Here is a 14,155-nt window from a genome sequence, read left to right as displayed (position 1 = left end):
ATGCTAGTTGTAGGCTGTCTTAATAAACACAAAAGTCGGTTTTACTCCCCACGTCTGCAGATTTGAAGATCTAGTGGATGATTTTTATTTGTCATGGATAAGTGCTAGCACTAATTAGCATAGCCACATAGCTACATGTTCATAGCTGTGTACCAAGACACACGTCGACATACTGATAAATAAAACAACAAGAAACACAAAATCTATGACCAATCGTTCAGGAAGGTCCTTCTACAGGCGCCTCTCTCCGTCAGGATCAGATTCTGGATCAGATTCAGAGGGTTGAAGTAACGTGATCTCTGAGCAGCCGTGTATATTCAGCCAACATGTAAACATTAGATCAACGTGCTGGCACATCCACTTCCGGAGGGGGCGTGGTCAGAGGGAAAACAGAGTGTTCTGATGAGGACTGAAGAAGAGGGTTTTACAGGCATGCCAAAATCTGATTTCAAAGTGTTTTTTTGAGCATAAACTTTAAAGACATGTTTTGGGGACCTCTTAGACCAATATATATTGATGAAAAAAGCGTGATATGTGACCTTTAAAGGTGTTCATGTGGGTATTATGTTTACTGCTGGTTACCACAGTTATTTATCCAAGTTGCAAAATGGACAAATGCAACATTAAGTTAATTCTTTAGAGATTCTTCCCTTCAAAAAAGAGTGTGATGCAACTGAGGTTTGGTGGACACTCAAACGTTATTTCTATTGTGATTACAACATCTAAAAGGTTACAATGGTTAGGAGTAATTAAAAAAGTAGTAATAGGACTTAGCACTTTTGGACCAGTGGTATTTACAGAAGAGTATCAGGGTCAGAGATGAGAAGTCAAATGAGAGGAGGTATATTCTTCTTAGTTGAATGTCAAGAAAAAAAAATCAAAATTCAGTCTCCAGAAAAAACAACGCCAAAATTCAATATCAAGAAAAACGCCATAATATGATGATGAAAAAATGTTGAGAATTGCTGAGCGGTGATGATATCCATGCAATGGGAATGAGAAGAAAAGATGAGTGAAGTTGATTGGACCAGTTACAATGACTGAAAACAACATGCTTAAAAAGTTCCCTGCTGTTAGCATGAAGCTATGGGCTAATCATTAAGCATATGCTAATTACTGATGTGTCATACATTGATATGAGTAACATTTAAAGTCGGAACAATATTAATAATCTAGGCATTAGAACATAACCTTACAAATGACTGCAGTAAGAAACACTGATGTCTAAATGAGCACAGATCACAGTCTGTGCTCAGCTCTTCTCCCTGTCCTGAGGTGATTCACTGCATGCAGTTTTGTCACTTTACAAAATGTGCTTAATTCTAAAATTGGTGGAAAACAAAGGCAAGGAGGAAGACTAAATGAAGGGAACCTTTTTTTTAACGTGTTTGTGAATGATTAGTGTTAGCCCGTATAGTATTAGCCCAGCCAGCTTTTTCAAATCTTCCTCCTCTCATGATTATGTTCCTCCTCCCTGGCCCGCATAGTCCTCTGTAAGTATCTGTGTGTGCTGAGAGTGAGGAATGTTGAAGTGAAGCAGCTGTGGGGTTAAATGTTGAGACTAGATCTTGATTTTAATGAAGAAAGTGATCCCTGAAGCCAAACCAGGATAATCCAGTATATTTGGCATTACATTGTTTGATGTCATGAGACGTGCTACTTTTTAAAATGCCTTACTTTCTGATCCAACAACAAAATCCAGCTGCTTCTTGTTCCCTTTCATCCTGTATGGACTATAAAGCAGCTGCCAGTGTTCTGCCATGTCCCTCACCTTCATGTTTAAGTCATCACGTCTCCCTGCTGGCCTCTGATTCTGCGTTTGGGGCTTTTGGTTGGTGACCCAGCACGGTGCAGTGCTGGAGGGTGGGGACCGTGCTGACTCCACTCTCTGGCCGTCCTGTAAATCGCTCTTTTATGGCCCCTGTAATGATCCCCCAGCCGGCAATCTCCACTCCGCCGCACTGCAGATAGAACCTGCCGCTTCTGGCAGCCCACACGGGGGGGACTCAGGATGGTGGCAGGAGGTAGTGGGAAACTGGAAAACACACATTGCGTGACCATGCACTACCCCCGGCACTCACACACACTCACACACACTCAGACACACACTCACACTCACACACACACACACACACACACACACACACACACACACTGAGCAGACACATGCAGCTATGTTCACGTTCATAAAAATGCATGCTTTTTCACACCCCATCTACCTTAATCCCAACTTCCTGTGTAAAGGTCAGGGAAAGCGCCAAAGGGTGGTGTTTTTACCTCACTTTGAGTTGGAGAGGTCCAACTGTGCACACTGGTACACCATCAAGGGGAGACTGTTCCTCATGCAGACACTGATTGCCTTGATGGCTCTCAACTTTTACATCATATACTCCAAAACTGCCTCATCGCTGCACAACGCCAATAACAAGATAGATTGAGTTAACAGTTCTGATACAGCACCCACTGACTAAATTTAAATAGAAATAATGGTCTTTAACATAAATAATCTTGAATTCTTGTGCTTTTTGATGCACACTAGACATGATTACATCTGTCATCTTAATTTGCTCCACACTACAAACTCGTCTATCCTGGTTTCACGCAGTTTGTCGTGAACTTTTCTGAGCTGGTCCGTATTGAGTATCTTTATTTGTCTAAGCATTGTATTATGTGAAGTTCTTTGTAAGTGCTTTGAGTGAAACTCTCTGCCATCATCCAGTTTGACTTCAAAGTCACCATCTTCTATACATGGAGAATAGCAGGTCACTTCGTACTTTAAATCATTTTATAAAAAGGTTTACACCCTCTTTCTGCAACCAAACTCAATTTGACTCGGTCTGGGACTTATTTTGAGTTATCCATAATTTTTGCTGGTCTTTCTAATCAAACATCAAAGTCTGACTGCAGTGACTCTCCAGGGGCTAATTTGAATGTTTACAGGTGTACATGTGTTAAAGCATAATAACAAAGATTTTTGTGGTAGTTTTCATGTCCAAAATATAGACTGTATAAAATATGGATGTAGTATCCGTAACGTCACCCATCTGTTTCTGAAGCACTGTTTTGAGGCCAAACGTCGGCGGCAGCCATATTACTGCTGTCGAGCGCTTGTGATGTAAAGAGGTGGGCTTTGAGCCTCCTAGCCAACAGCTACAGTGTTCCCGCCTGTCAATCAAGTCAGCTGTGCCTCTTATTGGAAGACTCTTAATCTACATATCTTTGAAATTGCCGCGTTAGAAAAAAATTCACCCCCCTACAGTGTGTGCCGATCGAGAAATGAGCCATCCAGACTACACTCGTCTTTTGTACCAGACTGTAAACATGTTTATTTCTGCTGTAGAGATCGGCTTTTTTGAATTGGTGTGTGTGGATTCCGGTACCCCGGAGCCTGCCTCAAGCGGATCCCCGATTTACTGCAGATTTTAGCACTTCCGCATTGGACTCATATTTTTGGACTGAAGGTTGCCGCTTGGTCCAAAAGTTATGATGGATATTTTGGTCTTTGACCGGAAAACAAATTCAGCTTTTCATTGTTTTACTACACAAAAGATACTTTGCAATGAACAGAAACCTGTTACTTTTTGTCCAATATTTTTTCCAGAGAAACACTTGCTAAAGTGCTAAAAATGCAAATTTCTTTGTACCCCTTTAGCATCAGTGGTGCACATTCTGAACTTCAAAAAGAACACTTTCATAGGAGTTATTCAACTTCAGGATTGTTTCTAAGAAAGTAGTAGAATAAGTTAATATAGTATAATATAACAAATTAGAAACATCTGGTTGAACTTTTATTATGAAATGTCCAAGAGCCTTTCTTTTGTATAAGTTTTGGACATAAAACAGTTATAAACATGTGGATAATTGTGAAAAGTTCACAGTAGGGAAGCATGATATGGCTTTTTTTAAGGTGATAACTTATAATTATCCACCCCTTATGGCCCATACTGATAATATATATATATATATATATATTATTATTTTTATTTTTTTTTAAGTGCAGCTTCTGCTCACCTTTGGGTAAGAAAGCCCCAGATTTAGTATTATACTATATTAATATTCTATACTTTACTCTAACTGAAGTCACTATTATTTAAACACAGACACAAAGATCACCTCTGACTCTTCAGCTGTCATTTAGGTAGTGAGTGAAGCACCCTGTGCTGCAGTAATGTCTTCTTCATGTTAAAGTCTTCATCAAATTCAGAGGTCTGTCTGTGCTCAAACTTCTGTCCCTGCGATGTTGATGTAGATCAGAATATGAATGTGTAAAGATCACATCATACAGGGCAGGTAAGGATACGTCTGCAGAGTAGACCCAGGATACTGTTCCAAATTCACCGCTAGCTACTGGAATCCTTGGTCTGCTACCTCGAGAAAGGTGGCTCATCAGGTGCGGGACACTTGATTCAGCAGCACATTATGATAAGGTAGAGGACAACAGCTAGCATTGTCACAAGTGCTGAAGCTGCTCACAGCGTAATATTTTTATATTTTTTATGTTCAGAGTAAAAACAGTTTTTCATAAAGTCAACAACCAATCAAACACAATTTTTATGTATTAATGAATCTGTAATCGAATATGAATGTTGAAGGAAATATTCGACAGCTTGATGCACAGTATTTCCCATCTTTGTGTCTCAGTTAGTCTCAGAGAGACAGAGTGTAAACATCTCACAGATTATCACCTTTAATTACTAGATTTGCTTGTTTTTGGCTCGTCAAGGGTTTTTACTGTCATGCACACACAGTACTCTGTTTACCAGTCAATAAAGATGTTGTGTACTCTGTAACTCTACCCACAATGCCCCTGGGTCCTCAGGCCCTGCCGTGCCACATCTCCTTGACAGCAGATTTCTGTGAATAGATGTGTCAGTGTGTGCGAGTTTATGTCTTCATGATGTTTAAAACACAAGTCACGACACAAACAAAGTCGTTTGTTGACACTAGTGGGCTGACACGTCTTCTTCTTCTGTGTTTATAGACACTTAGATTCAAAAGAAAAGAAAAAAAAGTTAAATATTCTCACCCCATTGGCAGAATTAAGCTCTTTCTGTCATAAAAATAACACAGAGGCTGAATGTGGGGGTAAAGAACCATCTGCAGTGCTGAGAGTTACCCTGCTTCTCTCAGTCAGCACCCCCTCTCCTTCAACCCCCACCCAAATTCCCCTCCTCCCCACCACCAGCAGACATGAAACAGACAAGGCAGAGGCTCTCCACTCTGCACGTGACTCTGCTGTTTAGTATTCGTGCCACGTCTGGCTGAGGGAGCGGCATTAAATTGGGATCAGGCAGATTAGAGTATAATATAGACGACTATTAAAGGCTGCAAATGAGAGCCATGGGTTAGAGCCTGAGCAGGGGCCCACTCTGCCTCCGCGTCAGTGCTGTGCCTGCAATGTTCCCCCACCACACACACACACACACACACACACACACACACACACACACACACACACACACACACACACACACACACACACACGCACACACACACACACACACGCACATACACACATATGGGCAATGCCAACAATGACAGTGAGAAAGAGAAGAGGGTCCAGGTGACAGTTATTAAGCAGTCTTTCACTGTTAGAGGCTGAATCAGGTATTTTAAAACTTGAGACTTAATTTTTTTGAAAATCTTGGGATCTGAATTTTCCGGGGTTTTTTTTTTAGAAGATTGCTTCAGTTAACAGCTAAAACATTGTCTGACAAAGTGAGTCAATAAAAAGTAGCGGAAAGGTTCAGACCATCGTTGAAACACTCAGACAACATTACACAGATTATCTTGTTTAGTAAAAATATGTTTTTGCTGTGCTCCTGTTAAAATACTCCAGAATCCTCAGACAAAGCAGAAAGTTAACCTGCAGGACATGGGAGTGGTTGGTCTACAGCTGCCACAGCTGGTTATTTTTACATTGGTTTGTATCGTTGTGTGACTTTGAATTGTAATTGTGCTAGTTACATCCAGCTCAACATAATTCCACATAACTGACAACACAATCTTACTCAATGGTACACCAGCTTGGGAGGATGTACACGTTTTGATGACTAAGCAATTAAACTTTGTCACCTTTGCTAGCCAGTGCCAGAATCACCAGTTGTTTAAATTATTTATTCAGATTTGTATTACTGTAGTCTTTGAATGCTTGTAACAGGTTACATCCATGCTGTAGTACAGCCTCCCTCCACTAGCTGGGGCTGTAGCTTCAGTTAATGTCTGCTGCCATAATACTATAAAGCTCTCCAACCCGGATGTAAACAAGCACAGATGACAGATATCATGTGGTAGCACTGCGTGGTTTGTCAGTATGTTGATCTAGTAAATTGAGATAAAGTTGATGCAGTTTGTGCCTGGTAAAACTGACAGATGACCCCATGAGTAACCAGCACAGGCATGTGTACATTGACCTGCAAGGAGGCCAGATGAGCCAGCTCTGCTAACCTTAGCAACATCTAGAGACTCTGTGATCCTGTGTTTAGCTGAATTAAATAATTGTGCTCTAGTTTTCTGAGTGTTTTCTTAGCTCTAAAGTCGTCAGTTAGGTAGATTTCAAATTTCAGTTTGAAAGACTTGGAAATGAGTGTCTTTGGAGCAGTTAATAATTGACAGATTACAAGGTCAGACACAATCCTATCTGCCATGAGCACTTATTCAACTAAAGCAAAGGGATGTTTTTATCCATCCAAACAACACATGAATAGACATACAGAGTAAACTGAACCAGTACTGACTGTGACAACAATACACATCTCCTCCCCCTCAGACATCTGGCGCCACATAAACCGCACCATTGTTCCTGAGACACATATTCTCTACACGTTAAAGAATATGCATATCTTAGATATAGATATCTTTAGTCCTGTATATGACTCTCAGCTCTGTGCTTGAATGTCACCATATGTTTTTTTTAACTCTAGAAACAAATGTTAATATATTCCTAAAATACTGTCTGTTCACTTTGTTAAAGTCAACTCACTTCTTTCATCATTCATCCACATGCAGACTGACAGCTGAACAGAACAGTGTTACTCCAGACCGGATGCCAAAGAGGTAGTGCATGGTTATAAAAATAGTAAACAACAATAAACAGACATACAATATTATCTCAGACAACAAGACTGTAAAGGCAAATGTGCTACATAAGACTTTGTTGTGTGTGTATATATATATATATATATATATATATATATATATATATATATATATATATATATATATATATATATATATATATATATATGTATATATATATATACACGTATATATAAATATATATATATATATATGAGGATGTGATGAGGGTATGAATACTGTATTTTTTTACACTCTGCACTGTGATAGTTTCTGTAATAACACAACTAATGAAGATCTAAAAAGTGCCAGTGCGAATTTCCTTTGAGAAGGCACAGCAGTGATACTGGTCCAGTGTAAAGTCCAGGTGCATGTCCACCACTGTATCCAGTTCAGTCAGAGACAGTGGGAGTTGTCGGGGGCGAGATCATGGAAGTTTGTTTAACGGTGAGGCGCAGTCTGTTTAAGAGTCTCATAGCTCGGCGGAAGAAGGTGCACACCTTGATGTTCTGGTCCAGATGCTGCAATACAACCGGAGTGTAGTATTCATCCTGGCAGCCTTTGCTGACGGCAGCAGATTGTCTCATGTCTTGAAGATCCAGAGTGTGTGCATAAGTGACACAGCTTAATGTTAATACTGACCTGTGTTTGAGACCCTCTTAGTAATGAATGTGTTTGGGCTTTATAAGGTTAATAACTGTAACATAGAGCTGTCCATGGTGCTGATGCCACTGTCGTACTGTCACAGTGTTAATGACTTTGTCTTGCACTAATAACTGACAGAGTCCTCGCACTGTTTGTGTATGACCTGTTTAGTCTAATAGTGTTGTGAGACTGTTTTGCGTTAGACACTTTGCCATTCAGTTCGCTGGTGTGTCGTAATTATTTAAATTAATAATTGGTAATTGATAACGGTCTTAAAACTCCTTATAGTTGATTTAAACATTCAGAACATTAATAATAACTTTGTTTTCTCTCCTCAAAGAGACCTCTCGGTGAACCCTGTACAGTCAAATCAACTGGGAATAATGAAATATGCCACTAGTACACTGCCTACAAGGGGATATGATATACACTGCCAAGAGTCCTTAACATAGTGGATTATAGAAGGACATATTATTTTGAGACATCTCTCTGGGTTTCCTCCAAGAGGAAGATGCCCAAAACACAGTGTTTGTGTGGGGATGGAAGAGGCACAATAGAGTCATGTTTTATAAGAACAGAAATTACCTCTTCAAAATGTGGCTAAAATATTACAAATAATCTGTGTCAAAAATGTTATTAAATCAGCATACCATCCAGGTTGTTCTCAGATTAGAGATAGCGGCAGAGCCATCATCGAGCAGCAGTTTTCCTCCTGCTCAATAACTTGTCATGTACTACATACAGCAGCACGATATGGACCATTGCACCGTGCGTCTGGGGGATCTTATATGAGTGACATATAAAAAGCAGATGGTAACAATGGAGGTGACTCTATGCAGACTGGTTTTGTTACTGGACCATAACATTTCCACTTAAAGGTCTTCTTCTGATCTCAGGCTGAACCTTGTCCGTATGTTCAGCTCGTCCTTTAGGGAGCGTCACAGAGCTGCTGAGCTGTTCACATGCAGCCAGGGAGAGAGAAGGCTTTCAGGAAAGAGCTGCTAATAAGCCTTTAATTCTTGGTCACTCTATTCAAAGTCAACGGATGTGTCACTGTATCTTGCTCCCTATAAACACTATTCAATCTCATCAAAATACATTTACAGATGTCTACAAACTGAAGTTGTTTTGATATCGATACAAGCATTGGAAAAGGCCTCTGAAGTCTTTTGTTTGATTAACTCTGATTAGGTTAATAATCAGATTAGTACAATAAAATGTGGACAGTGTGAGTGTACTACAACGTCTCTAAAAAGATCAGAGTCATGCAGTTTGTAAGATATGATCCAGTGGCAGTATAAGAAGAGGGACTACCCACAACAATTTAAAATATCAAAACTCATCACTCATTGGGAAAAGAGACAAATAAGTGATTAAGAAACGTTTGTTGTAAACTTGGTATCAGTCCTGATTCTCACAGTTGATGCAATTCGAGCACCTGTACTTGCAACATAAGCACTTAATAATGCAGACATTCATTTCAATACAAGACAACATGACACATCTTTAAATGACACAAACTTTCTGTCTGTCTCTTTCTCCTCAGACATCCTCTCTTCCCTCTGCTGGCACTGTTATTTGAGAAATGTGAGCAGGCCACGCAGGGATCTGAGTGCATCACATCAGCCAGCTTCGATGTGGACATCGAAAACTTTGTGCACCAGCAGGAACGAGAACACAAACCCTTCTTCAGTGAGGACCCAGAGCTGGACAACTTGGTAAGACTGGAGCTGTGAAATGCTGAATATCATGGGCCCAATATTTGATTTCAGGAAGTCAATGGGCCTTCTCTGATCACATTGCTGTAGTAATCCTGCATTAACAGTGTGTTGAAATAATAGAAAACAGTGTTTGGGTGGAGACAATTCATATCAAGGCTTCATCAGTTGGAACAAATTATCAGGAAGTCTGAAAAGTCTCACGACTTAAAGAACGTGAACCAATCCATAGTGGGGTAACGCCGCCTGAGTCCAGGAAATAGCACATTAATGTAACTTAAGCTTAATAAAGAATAAAAGAAAAATAAAGCTGTAGAAGTACCTGTGTAGTCGCAGTGTATTCCCTTATAACTACACCTACCTTCCCCTCCTCTTTCATGTCATCTTCCTCGTCCTCCCCCTGCACTTCACCTTGCACAGCAGCTAACAGTAATTGCAAATTAAGAGAAGGGGGATGCTGATCATGTTCAGAGACAAAAAGAGGGGGAGGAGTTGAAGACAGAGGAAGACAATGACAGAGACAAGAAAAAAAGTGCACTCTTGCCTCTACAGTACTTTGGACGGCCTGCCGACAAGTGCTGAACAGTCAATTAACCCTGCATCTGTGTGTTTTATGAGGCACAGGGTGCAGGCATCCCTCCCAGAGGGCTCTAACTCTTCCTCAGGGCCGTAATGTAACGCGGGGCCTGACTGGCTGTGATGGCCAAAGACTTACTGGTCCCTTGATTAAGTGAGCGCGGTTTAATTAGCTGATTTATCTCCTCCTTGGCCAAGCACTTTTCCGTCCATTCTGTTGACCTTGAGCTGTGACTTTGAGGAGTGAAGTACAGAGCTGCGCAGAGTCAGGCTGCTGATGGACAGATTTATGCAGATGACAAGAAAATTGTGTTCTTTAGATATTCTACATGAAGTGGAAGTTTATAATCTATTAAATGTTCAAACAACATTAAGTACAAACACAGTAGAAACTTCAGAGGGTCGGACCAACATTCATACCTTCACTTCTTTAAATGTTAAAGTTACAGCTGAAAGTCACAACAGAAATAAACAGGACTGTAGATTTCACATCACGTTTTCTCTTATGTATGTCAATAGCTGTCTTCATTAGTTGTCTGGTGGAAAATGTATTCAGTACAATGTTAGAGTGATACAGTCTACAAGGAACCTTGACTACCATCTTGTTTTGGTGACCTGTCTGGTATGAGAGCGGCTCCTCTGGTCTCTGGTGTATTAGTAAACAGACAAGTTGATGCTATGCTACACTAAGGACTATGATTAATTTGAGGGTGTGGTGCATGTGAAGGTGATCTGTGTATGGATTGTCCCTGTTTCCCTCAGATGGTAAAGGCCATCCAGGTGTTGCGGATCCACTTATTGGAGTTGGAGAAGGTCAATGAGCTCTGTAAAGATTTCTGCAATCGCTACATCACCTGCCTCAAGACAAAGATGCACAGCGACAACCTCCTCCGGAACGACCTGGGAGGACCTTATTCTCCGACACACACCAGTCTCAACATGCAGCAGGTCAGTGGACTCTCTCTGCAGCTTACACTATCTGAACGGTATCCCTCTCCACGTTTCCAAAGGTAGATTTTCTCTGTTATCACTGTCGTAGTCATACTCAGTAGAGATCCCTCTTCAGATTTCACTCACTAGTGTCTCTCTGTGATCCCCCAGGAACTAATTCAGACCTCCTCTCCATCCATGACCTCTGTCTCCAGCTCTGTTAACGCTTCTGGGATTGTGGTGCCTGCCGGGAGTCTGCAACAGGGCAGTGTCGCCATGACTACCATCAACTCTCAAGTGGTATCAGGTAAGCATTTGGCAACAAACATAAACATTTAACAGTTTAATGCCCTCAAACATCAACATAACCCTTCTCATTTTGTCCATTGATTTTTTCTTGTGAAATGTAACATTTAAAGGTGGGTGAGGGTTTTTCAGAGTTTTTCCCTTTCATTCATAACTCATGTGAGCAGAGGAAAGGCTTTAACCTTTTGGTAGTTATAGAGACTCATGCTGTCACAGGGTAACGACAGGATAAACACGGAGAAGTTGTTTTGGATGTTCAGAGTTCGAGGATTTCCACATGCTGCCACATTTGACTGAGATTTCAAAATGACTCCTTTATGCTGATGACATACAGCTGTCTTAACTCCCTAAAATCATGCTCTGCTACAAATTTAATGCTAATAGATGTAAAGTTGCTCAGATCTGTGGAAAGTCAATCTGATTTGTAGGGTGAGTTACATTTTTTGTTATCAAAAGAGCCTTCTACCACTGAGCTGAAAAGGTCGGTCTGAATTATAAAAGTCGTGTTTGTTTCATTTCACAGACGGACCGTATGAAGCATGAATTAAGACTCTTTACAATACATGATGAAGTGATAGCACTTTTTCACCACATTTAAGAACATGCTTTGCAAATAAAAGCTTCTTTGATATAAATATTCATCTAGAATTGCATTCAATACACAGAGCTGTATTGTGTAAACAGTTATAAGAACAATGAAATGTTACATTTAGCAACGACAAGAGAAACATGGAGAGGTTGTTTTGGATATTCAGAGTTTGATGATTTCCATATGCTGCCACATTTGACTGAGATTTGAAAAAAACACCTTATGCTGATGACATACAGCTGTCTTAACTCCCTAAAATCGTGCTCTACTACAAATTTAATGCTAATAGATGCAACGTTGCTCAGATCTGTGGAAAGTCAATCTGATTTCTTTTATCAAAAGAGCCTTCTAGCACTGACAGCCTGAGGTGGAGCAGAAAAGGTCGGTCTGAATTATAAAAGTCGCTTGTTTCATCTCACAGATGGACCGTACGAAGCATGAGTTCGGACGCTTTACAATACATGATGAAGTGATAGCACTTTTTCACCACATTGAAAAACATGCTTTGCAAATAAAAGCCACTTTAATTTATATTCATATTCTTAAGGTGAATCTGGAATTGCATTTGACACACAGAGCTGTATTGTGTAAACAGTTATAAGAACAATGAAATGTTAAATTTAGCCCTTAAATCTTATTGAAATACTGAAGAGCTGTTTTGTGAGTCTGGTTAATGCATCTCTCATTTTTTCATGTACAGTACAGTTCCTTTTATTTGAAGGTTTGTGTTATACTGTATATACATCTGTTGTGACTGTGTTATTCTGTATGTTTGTGTTAGGGATCCTTGGTGGTGCTTGGCTGATGGCGTCTTATAATGTCAAGCCTGTACAGTGAAATGTTAATCCTGCCCTCTGGAAATCCCTTTTAACCCAAAATAAATCGATGTCTCTGCCTTTGATCAGTACACACTGAAGAGCTCAAACAGACTGTGATGAGAGGGTCTTGATCAAGGCTAATTAAGCCAGCAGCAAAAACAGCCCTCTTCTTTTTTTCTGTGGGTTAAAGGACGTCGACACACCTTGAATTTAATCATTGTGTCTCTTGTTAGTGGCGTTTTTGTTTTTGTGGAGCTGACAGGGAGTTAATAAGGCTCCAGTGGTAGTGCGGGATGTGGCTGCCAGTAGCTGCTGAAGCTACTTAATACTCATGACGGCAAATTATCCCCTCAGGTGGGACCCTGTATCAGCCGGTTGCCATGGTGACATCACAAGGGCAAGTGTTAACGCAGGCGCTGCCACCGGGAACCATCCAGATCCAGAACTCACAGGTAACGCAGCTCTACAGATGAGGCTTTGGCCGACACATTCACTCCCTTTTTGCACTTTAACTCTGGGTTAGTTTGATTAAAAAGAGCTCTGTACATCTCGCAGGACCTCCCCATCCCCCACCCCGACCCCCAGGGGCGGCTTTTCCTCGTCAAACCCCAAACCCACCCCACAATCCTAAGGTTATGAACACAATATATGCAATAATAATAATAATAATAACAATAAAAATAAAAGAAAGAAAGAAAAAAGAAGTTTCTGAACAAACTGTGGAAACGTTGTCATGATATCTTAATGAGGAAACACTGGAGGTAAAATAAGATGTTAAAACTCAACACAGGAAATTAAAATCACCAAAATAAAATACATTTCTAAGATAATAAAACACTAAAATATTAAACCATTAAAAAAAAAAATAATAAGATGCTATACTTAAAATAAATATATAAAAATAAATAAGTACATAAATAAATTAAGTAGAACAATGGTGACTACAATTTGAACTAGATAACAAATAAATAAATAAATAAATAAATGAAACTGTTAAGAATGAAACTCAGTTAAAAGCTAGACTAAAAAGGTAGGACTTGAGTTTGCCTTTAAAAATATTTATGCTCTGTGCAGTCCTCAGATCTTCAGGTAGGGTGTTCCACAGGCGTGGGCCGTGATAACTTTTGATCCAGCTCAAAGTGCCATACTGTAAAGGACATTTCTTGAATCCTCAACCATTGACGGTCAGGTTTCTTTAGAGATACATATGTGTATAAGCTTCAAACCTTTTCATATAAACTGTATATCAGAAGTAAAGTCTCCTCAGGTTGTCTTTTAGTAATACGGAATCTAACACAGCCACTGGATGATATTTCACAGTTGATGTGACACTTGCCTTTACGACTTGATTAAGCTTTACTACTTGTGCTCTGACATAGTTGTGCACTGTGTTTAACCAAAACACCTCTGCCATGCCTTGAACTGTTACGTCAAAATCTAACACTGGAGCTTTACGGTGGTCGCAGAGTCCAGGCTTAAGTGTTAGGCTAAAAGAG

The 14,155-nt window shown here is 40.1% G+C and overlaps 1 protein-coding gene across 4 annotated transcripts in view; it reads left to right on the top strand.

Annotated features, from left to right (window-relative positions):
• The window catches only part of pknox2 (pbx/knotted 1 homeobox 2), a 119,185-nt gene that overhangs the window by 93,052 nt on the left and 11,978 nt on the right, over positions 1-14,155 (top strand). For all 4 annotated transcript variants that reach the window (XM_034682796.1, XM_034682793.1, XM_034682794.1 and 1 more), the window contains 4 exons: positions 9,269-9,440; positions 10,779-10,964; positions 11,118-11,253; positions 13,014-13,111. In XM_034682796.1, coding sequence (XP_034538687.1) covers positions 9,269-9,440; positions 10,779-10,964; positions 11,118-11,253; positions 13,014-13,111 — 592 coding nt within the window. The remainder of the gene's footprint in view (positions 1-9,268; positions 9,441-10,778; positions 10,965-11,117; positions 11,254-13,013; positions 13,112-14,155) is intronic.

This window comes from Notolabrus celidotus, chromosome 5 (assembly GCF_009762535.1).
Source record: "Notolabrus celidotus isolate fNotCel1 chromosome 5, fNotCel1.pri, whole genome shotgun sequence".
NCBI lineage: Eukaryota > Metazoa > Chordata > Actinopteri > Labriformes > Labridae > Notolabrus > Notolabrus celidotus.
Note: the sequence above shows the minus strand (reverse complement) of the source record. Positions and strands in the feature narration are given on the sequence as shown.